A 14279-nucleotide genomic window follows, 5' to 3' on the forward strand; every position below is an offset into this window, starting at 1 on the left:
TAAAAATGTGAGATGCCCAGTTAAAATTGAATTTCAGATATACACTGAATATTTTTTGTGTTAATATGTCATAAATATTGGGACTTACTTATACTAAAACATTATTTGTCGTTTATCTGAAATATGAATTTAACTGGATATCCTGTATTTTATCAGACAAACCATGATGATGTAGTTTGGAGATAAAGCAACTTTTATAGAATGTGTTGAGAGGAGACCTCACCACAGGCTGTCATTACCTGATTTAAAGGATGTTAATTAAATATAGACCATGGTGGCTTGTATGGTCTCATTATTAGGCATAGTTGAATGAATTCTAACTGTTGCATCCTCCCTTTGATTTGTTTCCATGAATCCCCTTCGATTTGTTTCCAAAAGTTTGGAAATCTGATTATATCATCTCCCTACATAAAGTCTTACACACTTAGGATAAACTGCACCTTCCTTGCTCAGCACGATATAATTATGTGGCTTTCGTTTACCTTTGGCTTCCTTTTCCTTTGTTCTGCTGCTCCAGCTTTAAGCTGCAGTCATAGTGAATGTAGCTTCTACCAACGGGACACGTTCTCCTTTTATCAGGGCTTTAGTCCTGCTGTTCTCTCACCTACTAACCTTTGGAAAGTTCAGAGGTAGATCGTTTTCCAGGAAGCTTTTCCCGATCATCACGACCACCCCTGACCCCTTTTCTGGGCACTTTCTTATTATAGCACTTAGTATACCCTGTATGTGCTTGGATGCCTGGGGGGTGTTTGAGAGCAGGAACTATTTTTATTCATGGATTGATATTTCTCATGCCTGGTACATGAGAGAGGTGTTTAACCGAATACTTGTCTACCTAATGAGTAAGGAGACTGTAAAGAGCTTCACAGACTGTCAAAGCATAAACAAATGTAGATCCTCTTGCATTCCAGAGCCCATGTTCTCCTGGGCAGTGCCTTAAACCTATTATTTGATTGGTAATCATGATTGCAGTCTGGTGAAATTAGTCTTCTTTACCTGTGACCTAGCACCTGGTCTAGTTTTCTTCTCTGAGTGTGGAGGCAGTGGAGTTGGATAGGGGGCTTCAGAAGTAGATAGGGTGATCTGTTGCTTAAGCTGGGGCCCTGGATCGTTATGTGACTGTTTTATATACATATATGTTATATATAGCTTTTTGAAAGTTTCAAATATTTAATAACGGTAAAATTAGAGTTGTATCACAAATCTTTCTTAAATAGCCATTCTACAGTTTCATAGCATTTATGTCAAGAGGCTGTTTTCATATTTCCAGCAAAAATCTCTGAATTTTATTTCCTTTTTCTGCCATTTCACACTATCCCATGCCTTTTTTTGGTTTGTTTTACGATTTCATTGTGCTTCATAAAGTACACGCTTAAATACGTGCTCCCAAAACGCCCTGGTTAACAGCTTGCTGCCATTGGTGGGAAAGAGCATTGCAGTGTTGGGGGATTGTTTTGCAGCAGGAACTCTTGCTGGTTCTCAGCTGTTTTTGGAGGTCAGTGGTGTAAGTCGGTGAATAAACATTCTTTCCTGTGCGTATATATGAAGAGCTTGATTTTTCTCCCCTTATCCACAGGCAAGTGAAAGACCAGAATAAGAAGGTAGCAAACCTGAAGCACAAGGAGCAGGTGGAGAAGAAGAAAAGCGCGCAGATGCTGGAGGAGGCCCGGCGCAGGGAGGACACCCTCAGCGACAGCTCCCAGCAGCTGCAGGTGGGCAGGGGGCCAGGCCCTGGGCGAGCAGGTTCCCTCCCCGCTTGCACGTGGCTCACTCTCCATCCTCCTCTTCCTCTCTTTCTAACCCTGCCCGCTGCCTTCCTCTCAGACCAGCTGTTTAGCAGTAAAGGGATGGCCTTAAATAGAAAAGGCAAGTTTTATTCCACAGCTTTGTTTGGAAACCTCAGCAAAGGAGAAGGTCTGTCTCCTCAAGGGGATCCCGCCTCCTTGGTAAGTTCAGCGTCCGTGTGATGAGCGGGGTCTGTTGAGCTTCAGGTGGTCAGCGTAGCGATGGGCCATTTTCCTTCATTAAAGTGCATTGCCGGTCTTGGTTTGTGCCTGGCTTCCTTCTTGGTTCCATCTTCCTTTCCTTTCTCCCCCCACCTTTCTTACCTTTTCCCCCCTCCCTCTTTCTTTCCTTACTTTTAAAAAGCTTAGTTTAGAGAGTGTATTTCAGTCATACAGGATGTATTAAAACATACTTTTTTACTTCACTGGAGACATAATCGATGTTTGGACCTAATTATTCACAAGACTAAGTTAAACCAGACTCCGTAACAAGAGTAGCAGTGACCGTGTAAGTGTCAGCTGTGTGCCCGGTGCTTGAAACCAGGGCCTGGGCATTCACTGTTTCTAACCTTCACTAGTCCAGAGGGGCAGATGGGTTCTGCACATTTTACAGATGAGGAAGTGGTCTCAGAGAAATGGAATTACTTATACCTACATGCACACAGCTTTCGTAGTGGCTCGGCTGTGATTTTAACTGAGACTCGCTGGATCTCTCACCTGTCTGAATGAAAGTTTAAGTGTAGAGAATGCCATAGACGTGGTGGAAATCTCTAAAACTCCTGCCAAGACTGCTAGCCGCTGCCAGGTTGTCTTTCTCTCATTATAGTTTCTCATTGGTATGGTAGTGTTTATGCCACATTGCATAGCCACAGAAATCTTTACTAGAGAGATTTGGAGGAGTTATCTGTTACGTAGAAACCATTTTTAGGCTTTATAACAAATTCATTTCTGACCTGAAAACCCGACTTTTTAATTCCCTTTTTCATTCCTCTTGTATATAACTTTGATTATAAAATACATACTCTGTATAGAAACAGTATAAATTTCCTCAAATACACCAACTTTTGAAAAAGCAGCATACCAGTTTTCCCTCACCCTTGCCAATAACAGTTGATACTATAAGTTTTCTTCCTCCGTTTTTATTTTTTAGTGCCAATCTGATGGGTGGAAAATATTTAATTTTTGTTTTAATTTATATTTCTCTGATTACCAGTGAGGAAGAGTATTTTTTCATGTCTTACATTTTCATTTGTTTATTAATGTACTTAAATCTATCTCTGTCTTCCATGGTGGCTTTTTCCCTGTAGATTTTTTGCTTAGTTTATCCCCATTTTGAGAACATATAAATATTTACCTATAAATATTTTTCAATTGTTTTGGGCTTTCATTTTTAACCTTTACTTTTTTTTTTTTTTTTTTTTTTTTTTTTGCGGTACACTGGCCTCTCACTGTTGGGGCCTCTCCCGTTGCGGAGCACAGGCTCTGGACGCGCAGGCTCAGTGGCCATGGGTCATGGGCCCAGCCACTCTGCGGCATGTGGGATCTTCCCGGACCGGGGCACGAACCCGTGTCCCCTGCACTGGCAGGCGGACTCTAAACCACTGCGCCACCAGGGAAGCCCTACTTTTTAATTTAAATAATTTTAGGATAGTTTGTGTTGTGAGGGTCTTATTTTTTTCTTCATTGCTAACAATTTCACTAGAGTATTTATAGAAAATTATTTCACTGCTCATAAGTTTGAATTGACATCTTTATGGTTTATGAAATTGTTTAATAATTAGGCTGTTTCTAGGATTTCAGTTCAACCTGCTTTCTGGACTAGGATCACATTGTTTTTAATTATAGAGAATATTTATTTGTTTTATAAGATAAGCCCTTCTTTATGGCAGCGCCTTACCCATTTCATCTGTCTCATTCCCCCCACCCCCACCAGATAATGGTTTCTGCTACCAGTCTGTCTTTGTAAACCGAAGCGTGCCCTTTTAATCTTCTGTCAGGTGTTACAGTAACACCAAAAGTGCTTTCATAGGTCATCTCTTGTTTCCTCTTTATATAACCCGACAGATGAGTGAATCAGATTATTTGTTTATATATTACATGTAGACAAAACGAATTTAGAGTGGATGAGTGACTTTTCCAAGGTGTCTCAGTAAGTGACAGGTATTCAAGTTATGAAAAATGATAGCTGATGGCCATATGCAAGATACACATGGATGCACTTCATTCAGATCTGTGAAAAGAGCACTGGACTACAAGCGGGACACTTTGGACCTGATCTCAGCTCTTTTACTCACTAGCTCTGCTACTTGTTTCTTAACTGTGTCATTGCAAATGACAACCCAGTGGTGGTGAGTATCCCTAGGACCCTATTGTGATCTCTAAATATGAGTCCCCACTGAAAGACACTAGGGATTCTTGGAGAAATGGCTAATGGTAGAATCCATGGGGGAGTAGGGGTGTAGAAAAGCAATTGTTTGAGGATTTGTATTTTTAAAAGTTCTCATTATCTGAATTTGTTTTTGTTTTAAATTTCTGAATGTACACATGGGTCCATTACTGATGTTTTCATGAAATAGGTGAAGTGAAGGGAAAGAATTATTGTAGTATTTCCAGTATGGGCATAATAGTAATTCGAGGATTAAAAAATATTTTTTATCACGTTAAAAAGAAATGCTTTATAACCAATGTTTTGAACTTTGATGAGTAATGAATATTTAATCTTTATCAGATGCCACCTTGGCTCCCAAAGCTTAATTATGCTTATCATGTTAATAAACACACAGTGTATTTTCATTTATTTGTGAAGAGTAAAGCTTGGTTTAAACTAGGAGGTTCGTTTTTGCCTTTCGTTATTCAGTGACTACCAGTTATGGTGTTAAGTTCCTTGGTGGCCTCACTCTTACTGGTTACAGTTTGTCACAAAGCAGTGGTATTACTTTTTCATTTAACTTCCTTTATTCTGAGGAATAATACACATTTTAAAAAGTACATAAAGCACACACACCCACCTACATGCACAGTGTGAATAATACATGTAAAGTGATTGTCTCAGGGAATTGGAATACTGCTGGCATCCCAGAAATCATTTATGTATTCCTTCCCAATCATCGTTTCTTCCCTTCCTTCATTATTGTGACTTTTATTGTTCTTTGCTTTTCTTTACAACCTGTGTATATATTTTTAAAAAGTATGGATTCGTTTTACGTGTTTTTGCTTTACGTAAATAGAGTGATCATATTTATTCTTCCGTGGCTTCTTTTGTTCAACGTCACGTGTGAGGCTTATCCTTGACAGCTGTGCGTAGCATTTGCACATTCGTTGTCCTTGCTCTTCTGTGTGTTTTTTCTTTAATTCAAAATTCCATGTTTTATTTTGAAAGTGATCTGAAAAGGTATCTTCATTTTGTTCTAATTTTCCATTTTTAAAAATTCTTCAGGTGGAAATAAAAGTATTTCTTTTTGGCATAAAGTGAGTTTCGAGATAAGTTGTTACTTTGTTCTTGGCTCAACGTATTAAAAGTGACTGTCATACAGAGTGAAGTAAGTCAGAAAGACAAAGACAGATACCGTATGCTAACACATATATATGGAATTTAAGGGGAAAAAATGTCATGAAGAACCTAGGGGTAAGACAGGAATAGAGGCGCAGACCTACTGGAGAACGGACTTGAGGATATGGGGAGGGGGAAGGGTGAGTTTTGACAGGGCGAGAGAGAGTCATGGACATATACACACTAACAAACGTAGTAAGGTAGATAGCTGGGGGGAAGCAGCCGCAAGGCACAGGGATATTAGCTCGGGGCTTTGGGACAGCCTGGAGGGGTGGGAGGGGGAGAGTGGGAGGGAGGGAGACGCAAGAGGGAAGACACATGGGAGCACATGTATATGTATAGCTGATTCACTTTGTTATAAATCAGAAACTAACAAAAAAAAAAACAAAAAAAAAAACAAAAAAAAAGAAGTGGCTATATTTTGGAGGATTCAAAAACAAGTTTTATAGAAAAATCAAATATAATTTCAATTATATGCACAATAAAATATTATTTATGATGATTTTTAAAACACAGAATGGTAAATAAAGTTTGAGTTAGTACTAAAAAAAAAAAAAAAAAAAAAAAGTGTCCTGAAGAGATTAAAGAGATACCTTACGTATGAAATGAAAATGCTACCTGAGAATAGAGGGAATCGCGGGATCTCACAGGCTCTAAGCACTGCTGCTGTTTAGCATGGCCTTAGTTGTGAAGGCACTCGACTGCATCCTGTTTGTACTTTCGTGATTTGAACAGTTATTACTATGATCTACATTAACTAGTCTCAAACTTTTTGGTTTTAGAAGCCCTTTTGTACTCTTCATAATTTGTAAAGTCTCCAGAGCAATTTTTTTATGTGGGCTGTAATTCTCATATACATATGCAGGTACTTACTGCCCCAGCTCTCCAATGTCTAGATGTATCTAAAGACACATCTCCAACAGTATAAAGATACATATACAGCTGACCCTTGAACAACACAGTTTTGAACTCGAGGACCCACTTATACACCGACAGTTTTCCGTAGTAAATACTACAGTACCACATGGTCTGTGGTTTGAAGCCATGGATGCAGAGGAACCTCATATGCGGAGGTCTGACTGTAATTATACTCAGATTAAGCCCCGTGTTGTTCACAGGTCACGTACACAAGGTTATTTGCAGTATTGTACTAATTGCAAAGTATTGCAGACAACATAATTGCTTATAGATAGGAGAGTGCTTGAGTCCACTGTGGTGCATCCACATTGGAGACTGGCAGCTCCAAAAAGGAATGAGGGAGATCTCTAACGAACTGATGTGGAGTGATTTCCAGGACATCTTGTCAAGCCGGGGAGGGGGGGGGCGGTGGTACACAAAAGACTGTCTGTAGTATGCTGCTCATTATGAGAGAACACACATATATCTGATCCTTTTTGCCAAAGAAAACAGGAACAGTAAGCTAGAGACCAGTTATCTAAGGGAGTGGTTGGGAGGGGATTAGTAGAAAGAAGGGGAAGGGGATGGGGGTGGTAGGTTTGAGGAGAAAGTGACACTTCTCTTTACCCTTCCCAAAAACTAGATAAAACCAGTCAAGGTGTGGGGCTGGGGGAACCCCAGAAGGAGTACAAACCCTAACAGATGAAATCCAGTTTTATAAATGAGTAACATAACTGCCCTCTCAAAGAGGTGGGGAAGAAGGGAACGGACCTAAGGAGCTTTGGAAGCCATCTTCTTGAATACTGTGAAGTTAAAGACAGAAGAACTGTACATAAATGTTGTAATAATAAAGAAATAGATTGTAGGTAATGAAGGCTGAGTCTTTTCATTATTCAAGAAAGAATAATGAAAAAGCACCTGGGGTGCTAGACTGGAATCAGAGATACTAGTAAGAACTCATGGTGTTCAATTTATATGCAGACAGGGAGGTACAGAGATGCTGATGTGTGTCTGCAAAATGCATAACATCATGAGAAAATACCAGGCAAATCCAAATTCTGGGACTTTATACAAAATAACTGAGCAGTATATTTAAAAATGTCAAGCATTTGAAAGACAGGGAAAGACAGACTGAACACTGTTTTAGATGGATTGGAGGGCACTTAGAAGAAATGTCAACTAAATAACTAAATGAAATGTGGGATCCTGGGTTAAATCCTGGAACAGATAAAGGACATTAGGGAAAAACTGATGAAATTAGAATAAGATTTTTTTTTTTTTTTTAAATGCGGTACGCGGGCCTCTCACTGTCGTGGCCTCTCCCGTTGCGGAGCACAGGCTCAGCGGCCGTGGCTCACGGGCCTAGCCACTCCGCGGCATGTGGGACCTTCCCGGACCAGGGCACGAACCCGCGTCCCCTGCATCGGCAGGCAGACTCCCAACCACTGCGCCACCAGGGAAGCCCAGAATAAGATCTTCAGTTTGGTCAGTCATATTGTGCCAGTGTGAATTTCCTAGTTTTGATCGTTGTGCTGTGGTTATGTAAACTCTTCACAGGTGGCTAGGTGAGGAGTGTATGGGAACTCTGTACTATTTTTGCAACTTTTCTGTATGTCTGTAAATAGTTCAGAATCAAAATTTTATTAAAAATAATCATTGACTCTGTATTTCCTCAGCACTTATAATCACCCACTTCACTTTCCCATCTCCTTTAAACACATGAGTTATGAATTTCAGAAACATCTTACCACCAAACGTAAGATACAGGATAGATATCTTGGGCTTTTTTTCATATACCATCTCTAAATTTGCAGTGCAGATATTACTGTGTTCTCCATATTGTTTGACATCCTAAAGCTGTCATTTAGTTTAGAATTAGTTTAGCAAGTTGACTATTCCAAAGATTTGACCCAAATCTTAAAGCCATGATGATATCGATAATAGACCGTTATTATCAGAGTTGATATGTCTTGACAAGTCTCTATCCCTCCAAGATGTTAGGTTTGATTTTGCTCATTTTCTTTAGACATACTTGATGTCTTGCATTTATTCAACATACATCTATTGAATGCTCTCTAAGTGTAGAACTCCGTTGCTAACCTTTGGTTGTGCAGTTACGAAAAGGCATGTTCCCTACCCTCTGGAGCATATTGTCTCATGGAGGAGAGTGTAATGATAAAACTAAGTGGACAAGTAAGTAGAAATTATGGTAAGTGCTGTAAGGAAATAAACCAGGCACTTGAAAGATAGTGGGGGAGGGAAAGATGGTGGGCAGCAAATTTAGGTAGAGCCATCAGAGATGTCCCTTCTGAGGGTATGACGTGAAGATGAGGTCTTAAAAAGCAAAGCAGAGGAAACAGTGTTTAAAGTGGAGGGAATCCCTAAGGTAAGAAAAACCTTACCTTAGGTTGTTCGAGGACCAGAGTGTGGTGAGTGAGGTAGAACACAGGCACCCGTGTGTGTTAGTAACGCCGGACCTTGTAGGCCATGTATGAAGTTTAAATTTTATAAGTAGCAAAACACCTTAAGTAAATATGGACAGGATTTGATTTGCATTTTGAGAGTACTGTTTTTTCTGCAGTATTTGGACAGCGGATTAGAATGGGATAAGAGTGGTTATGAAGAAAGTGTATGTCAGTAAATATGTCTTGCACACCTGCTTTGTGTAAATAGTGATGATGAACACCGTCCCTCCTCCAAAGGAGCTCAGATCATAGTAGGAGGCCCTGTAGTAATAATGAAGATGAGAGGTGATGATAGAGGTTTTTGGAGGCTCGGAAGAGAAAAAAGAAGAGAGGGTGGATTTGAGATTTGTTACAGTTAGGTAGAACAGGCAAGAATTTCTCATGGGTTGGCATGTGGGCACTAAAGGAGAGGAAGGAAGGGGGATGGCTGCTAGGTTTCCTGGCACGGGGAACAGGGTGTGTGGCGATGCTCAGTGATGAGATGGGCAAACCCTGAGGGTGAGGTCAACAGGTTTCCAGGGAAGGGGAACAAGTCCATTTTCAACATGTGACTGTATCTGAGAGATTTCCTGATGGAGATGTCAAGCCAGCAGTTGGAAGTGCAGATTTGAAGTTTAGAGAAGTCTGGTGTAGTTAAATTAATTTTGGAGACTTGAGCTTAAATATCATATTTTAACCCATAAGAATCAGATACCATCTAGAGATAAAATATTGACAGAAGAAAATGTAGTTAGAGCTGAACCCTTAGGATCCTCACCGTTGAGAGCTGGGACAGACTCGGAGAGGGTGGTGCTCGAAAGGAAGCTAAAATGAAGAGGCCACTTGAAGCGGGAGAGAAAAAGAGTATAGCATCACTGAAGGCAGGAGAGGATTGTTAATGCTGCTGAGAGGCTGAGAAAGAGGACAGCATCCGTGTGTGGTCTGATCCAGTGTATCCAGTGTATCCAGGATGGTCAAGAGAGAAAGTACCCAGCGATCCCCCTGGTCTGGGGAAGGGGGTGCCTTACATTCTGCCCTGCTGACCTTGGGCATAGTAGATGATCCCACATCAATCCAGATACTTACCTTGCCAGTATTTCTGTCACACGCTCACCAAAATTCACTGCCCTTCGCAAGATCCTTGGAATATCTTAGGTATATGTGTGACTGTTCTAAGACATTGTTATACGATGGGTATTTAAAGAGTTTCTGCCATGGTCCTTGCATACTAACATTTAAACTATTTTACAATTCCAGTTGATATTCACAAATAAAGGACATGAATGATAAAAGCAATGAGGCACAGATTGGTGACAGGCCTTTCCTACTATCATGTTTGTCCTACTATAATGTTTTTCGATTATAGCGGCTCTTCTGTTGACAGTCTGCGTCGAATTTTGCCAGGCTTTCTGTTTCCACTACTCGAGAGCTTAGCTCTGTATTAGTTACATTTAGATCTGAGTTGTTTCATTCACATTTTCTGCAAGCCATGTTTCACTGCAATTGGCTATGTCAGATTTCAGAATAATCCGTGGTTATCCTCAGTAAACATTTATTGAGTGCCCGTTGTGGAATTGTCATTGCGCTGAGTGCTGTGAGGATATAGAGATAAAGAAGAATTTTTTTCCCCCTGTGAACATTAGATATGCTTATTAAAACATTTTTTTTTTGTGCTGGATGTGTGAAAAGATGTGCTGTAGTGGAATTCATAAGTAACTGCTGTGTGAAGAGCTGGAATTAGGTAAATCCCAGCAACAGGAGCCTCCCAAGTAAGCATTATATGGAAGCATAATCTTAGCTGATTTGACTGATGGTCATTTTGGGATTAGAAAAGCTTTGTACTACAAGCCTACCCATCTTTTAAGGTTCAGATCAAATGTTCCCTCCCTTGTAAAGCCTGCATAAATCTTTGCAGTGGAAATTAATCACACTCTGTGCTGCACTTCCATTACAGCTTGTTTCTGCTTTGATTTCAAGGCTTATTTTCTTACCTTGTATTATATGCTGTTAGTCTGTGTGTTGTTTCCCCGTATATTTGAGTTTGGGAACCCTGTCTTGGTACTTTGCCCATTGTTGGTTCTCTATAAAATTGTTTATTGATTTCAGTTGCATCAGTAGATGTCAAGACCTCTCATTCACAAGCATCTTAGCCTGCCCTTGGGAGCTTCCTGTAAACCGAATCCTTTAAGAATTTCTAGCCTCATTTTTAGGTGAAATACTCACTAGCATAGCTACTCTATTCTATACAACCTGATAGTGTTGGTGTTCCTTAAGTATAGTTTATTGGTTTTCTAACTTATGCTCTTCTACTCATGCAGTCTTCTTACTGTGGATGTCCAGCTTTACTGCCTGAAGATTCTGGCTCAAAATTAACTTTTGTTGATGAACTCCACCCTGTTCTTGTTATTGTCTTATCTGTTGTTCCTCAGCCTGTATGTTTAATTATATTTTATTTTATATTTTTCAATACATTGTTTTAGAATTGTTCCTGTGTGATTTAATCAATCTTCTCCGCCCCCGCCCCCCGACTAATTTATATCTGCCTTAGGTTAAGGGCTATTTTTTAAATTTCTTTTTAACCTTTCTTAATCTTTTACAGAGGCAGCTGTTCATTAATTACAGCTACAATTATTGTTATAAGTAATAAAAATTTAGTTACAAATTAAAAAAATGTTGTATAATGATATTATATTTAGCACCCTAATATTCTTTAAAATTTCACAGGTTACCCTCTAAGGGCCTCGCATATTTTAACAAAGGAAATGCCATCTTCCCTTGGTTCAGGATGTCTACCTTTCATATTTTTATTCTTCCAGCAGTGACACTTTGTCTTTTGACAGAACTGCAGGTTCTGATACGGCAAAGCAGACTGAACTGGGGGTAGTGGCTCATATCAGTAGTGGTGTGGTGCTTTGTTTTTATTTATGACAGAGATAAGTATCTGAATTTAACCTTGAGAGAGAGGACTGTCAGGGAGATTAATGGGACTGCTGAAAGAACATTGTGAGCCAGCTCTCCTGAGACCAATGACTATTAAGAATAAAGTTCAAAGAAAGTGAAAACAATGGAAATAGAGATAGGGGAATGCAGCTTTACATGTATTTAGGCAAATTCTCCTCTTAGATGCAGAATCAGTGAAACATTTGTGTTTTTCTTTACAGTTGTATTTTATTTGCTCTACCTACAAAAATTTGTTTTCTTCCATTTTGGTAAGAGATTTTTTTTTTTTCTTTCTGAAATGAAGACCACTTATCCTTGCTTTTTCCATTGACCATGGGGATAATGGTTTAAGATAACCTTTTAAAAAATTGATTATCTGACATCCTCCCAGAAATAGCATGTGATGTGTCACATGCAAGATACCTCTGATGTATTCATGTTCTTCTTGTTTTTGGAAAAATAAATTTTGGTTTCTTCTTAACAGACCTTCTTGACCTATTTAAAGATTTAATTCTATATCCTTTGTTCCCTTTGGATTAGTTTTTTTCTTAGGGCTTTTTCTATCTGGAATATGAGCATAAGTGGGTTTTTATGGAGTTCTCAACAAATATTAAATGGAGTTAGGGATTATATAGGAAAAGTGTACATACAAATCAGCATCTGTTTTCACAACCCTGTGGATAGTTGCTGAAATTAACTTGAAAATTGTGTTTTCCTGCAGGTAAAGCACCTACTTATATTGTTGGCACATGTGCAAATTTTTAAAGCTTTTAGCTCAAACTGTGCCACTTCTTACCATTTAGGAAAAAAGCAAAACAAGTCTCAAAATGACTTTAAGAAATTCTGCCATGTTTGAAATGTCCTCAGTAGACGTGTTTTCCTCTGGACAAAGTTCAGTTCCATTTGAAATGTGCTGAAAGGATGTTTATTGATAGTGTGATTGTGTAGCCTACTAAGCTACTTCCTGCAGGTAAGTTTAGCCCTCTTCTATGGGAACTTTGAATCACATCATTTGAGCTTATTTCAGGAACGCTCCCCATAAATCAGTAAGTGGTTAAAGTTACATTTGTCATGAAATTTCTCACAAGTACTAGGGTCTCACTTCAGTGAAACGTATGGTTTAATCCTTTCCTTTGTGTTATTGTGGAAACTCCTCCTTTGCGTTTGGAAAGTTGAATCTCCAAAGAGATTCCTTTTATTTTTAAGAGAGAGCAGAAACAGGTGTATATATAGCACCTTTGCCAAGACCTCAGAGGCAAGAGAGACAGCCTCTTATGGACCACATCAATTGTTTATTATATTAAGTAAAAGACTATCTTTGGGGTTTTGGGGGAAGACTTCGAAAATTTGTGCTTGTTCTTTTTAATAAGCATTAGTGATCAGAGGAGACGTGTCCTACGATTAGGTAAACCCCATGTCCTTGCCTGAACTTCTGTTACCAGCTGCCAGAATTTTCAAAATGAGCACCTGGCCAATCTATGTGGGATATTTGTACTCGGTGCTCCATAAAAGTTATTTATATAAAGCATTATTTTATATGTATATGTTTCCATTTCCTTAATGAAATGCATCTGCTTTTGTTTTGACTTTGATTTTTAACAACTTGAACCGTGGGAGATATTTGAGGGACTTTAAAGGGAACAGGGGGAGAAAATATCTTTACATTTGAACCCAAAGCATTTCCTTAAACCAAAAAGTGGTTGGTGTGTAACCAAATTCTGTCTCTGTGTTAGGCTAGCTTTCTTTTCTTAAAATTGACTTCATCAATGCATCTGGCTTCAACTTTCCGCGCACCCCACTAAGCATCTGAGCAGTTGCTAATTGAATTCTGACCTGTTGAAGGATTTTAATGAAATCTTCCGCGTGTGTATTTATGTTTGGGGGATGGGGAGGACGTATAGCAGTGGGGTTGAGGGTGACGGAGAAGGAAGCATGGTCTCTTCACAGCAAGGAGAACGGATAGCAGTTAACATTAATATCTTTCAGAGCATGTTAAACTCTCTGGTAAGTGGTGTTTACCCCAGAGGAAGTGGCTCTTAATGTTAAGCTGAGGGAATGACCTCCACTGGCAGGGCCAGGGCAGGGGGATGAGTGGACGTGGGGGGCTGTTCCCTCAGACATTCATGAAATCTGCAGTGACCTTCCTTCTGCTGCTGAGAAAAGCTTAATGGGATTTGTCCGTATCAAGTGATTTCTTCTTATGTTACTGTACAGTGAGCCTTTTTTTTCTTTCAATTTTGAGGGAGCTGTTTGAAGAGAACAAAACATTAATTTCTGATTGCTCTTGTTCCTTGTTTCCTCTTGCCTTTGCTTTCCTTAGTGAACGTTTGATCTGAAGGCGAGGCAGTGGGGAGCAGAGTCTTACAGCTGGTTTATAGCTGATGTTGACAGAGCTGATGTCAAGAAGTAAAGTTCAGAGGAGTGTTTTAAGGGAGTGGGATTATGGGATTTGCTAAAGGGTCCGGTCCGGTCTTCTTCAGTTGCCTGAGTGAAGTTACAGCTGTCACAGCTTTTGCCCTAATCTCGTTTGAGTATAGGAGGCTTCTTGTTTAAAGATGTGAGAAATTCTTTGGTAGCTTCCCCTTTCCTGTCGTTCTCCCCCTACCATGCCCCCAGAACTAGTCACAAAAACCACCTGCGTTGAACCCTTTCCTCTGTGAATGA

General features: G+C 39.6%; 1 protein-coding gene across 9 annotated transcripts in view; it reads left to right on the top strand.

Moving 5' to 3' along the window:
* The window catches only part of ERC1 (ELKS/RAB6-interacting/CAST family member 1), a 391788-nt gene that overhangs the window by 166824 nt on the left and 210685 nt on the right, over nucleotides 1–14279 (top strand). For all 9 annotated transcript variants that reach the window (XM_032647173.1, XM_032647178.1, XM_032647182.1 and 6 more), the window contains exon 13: nucleotides 1577–1712. In XM_032647173.1, the coding sequence (XP_032503064.1) occupies nucleotides 1577–1712 (136 nt within the window). The remainder of the gene's footprint in view (nucleotides 1–1576; nucleotides 1713–14279) is intronic.

Source organism: Phocoena sinus, chromosome 10 (genome assembly GCF_008692025.1).
Source record: "Phocoena sinus isolate mPhoSin1 chromosome 10, mPhoSin1.pri, whole genome shotgun sequence".
Classification (NCBI taxonomy): domain Eukaryota; kingdom Metazoa; phylum Chordata; class Mammalia; order Artiodactyla; family Phocoenidae; genus Phocoena; species Phocoena sinus.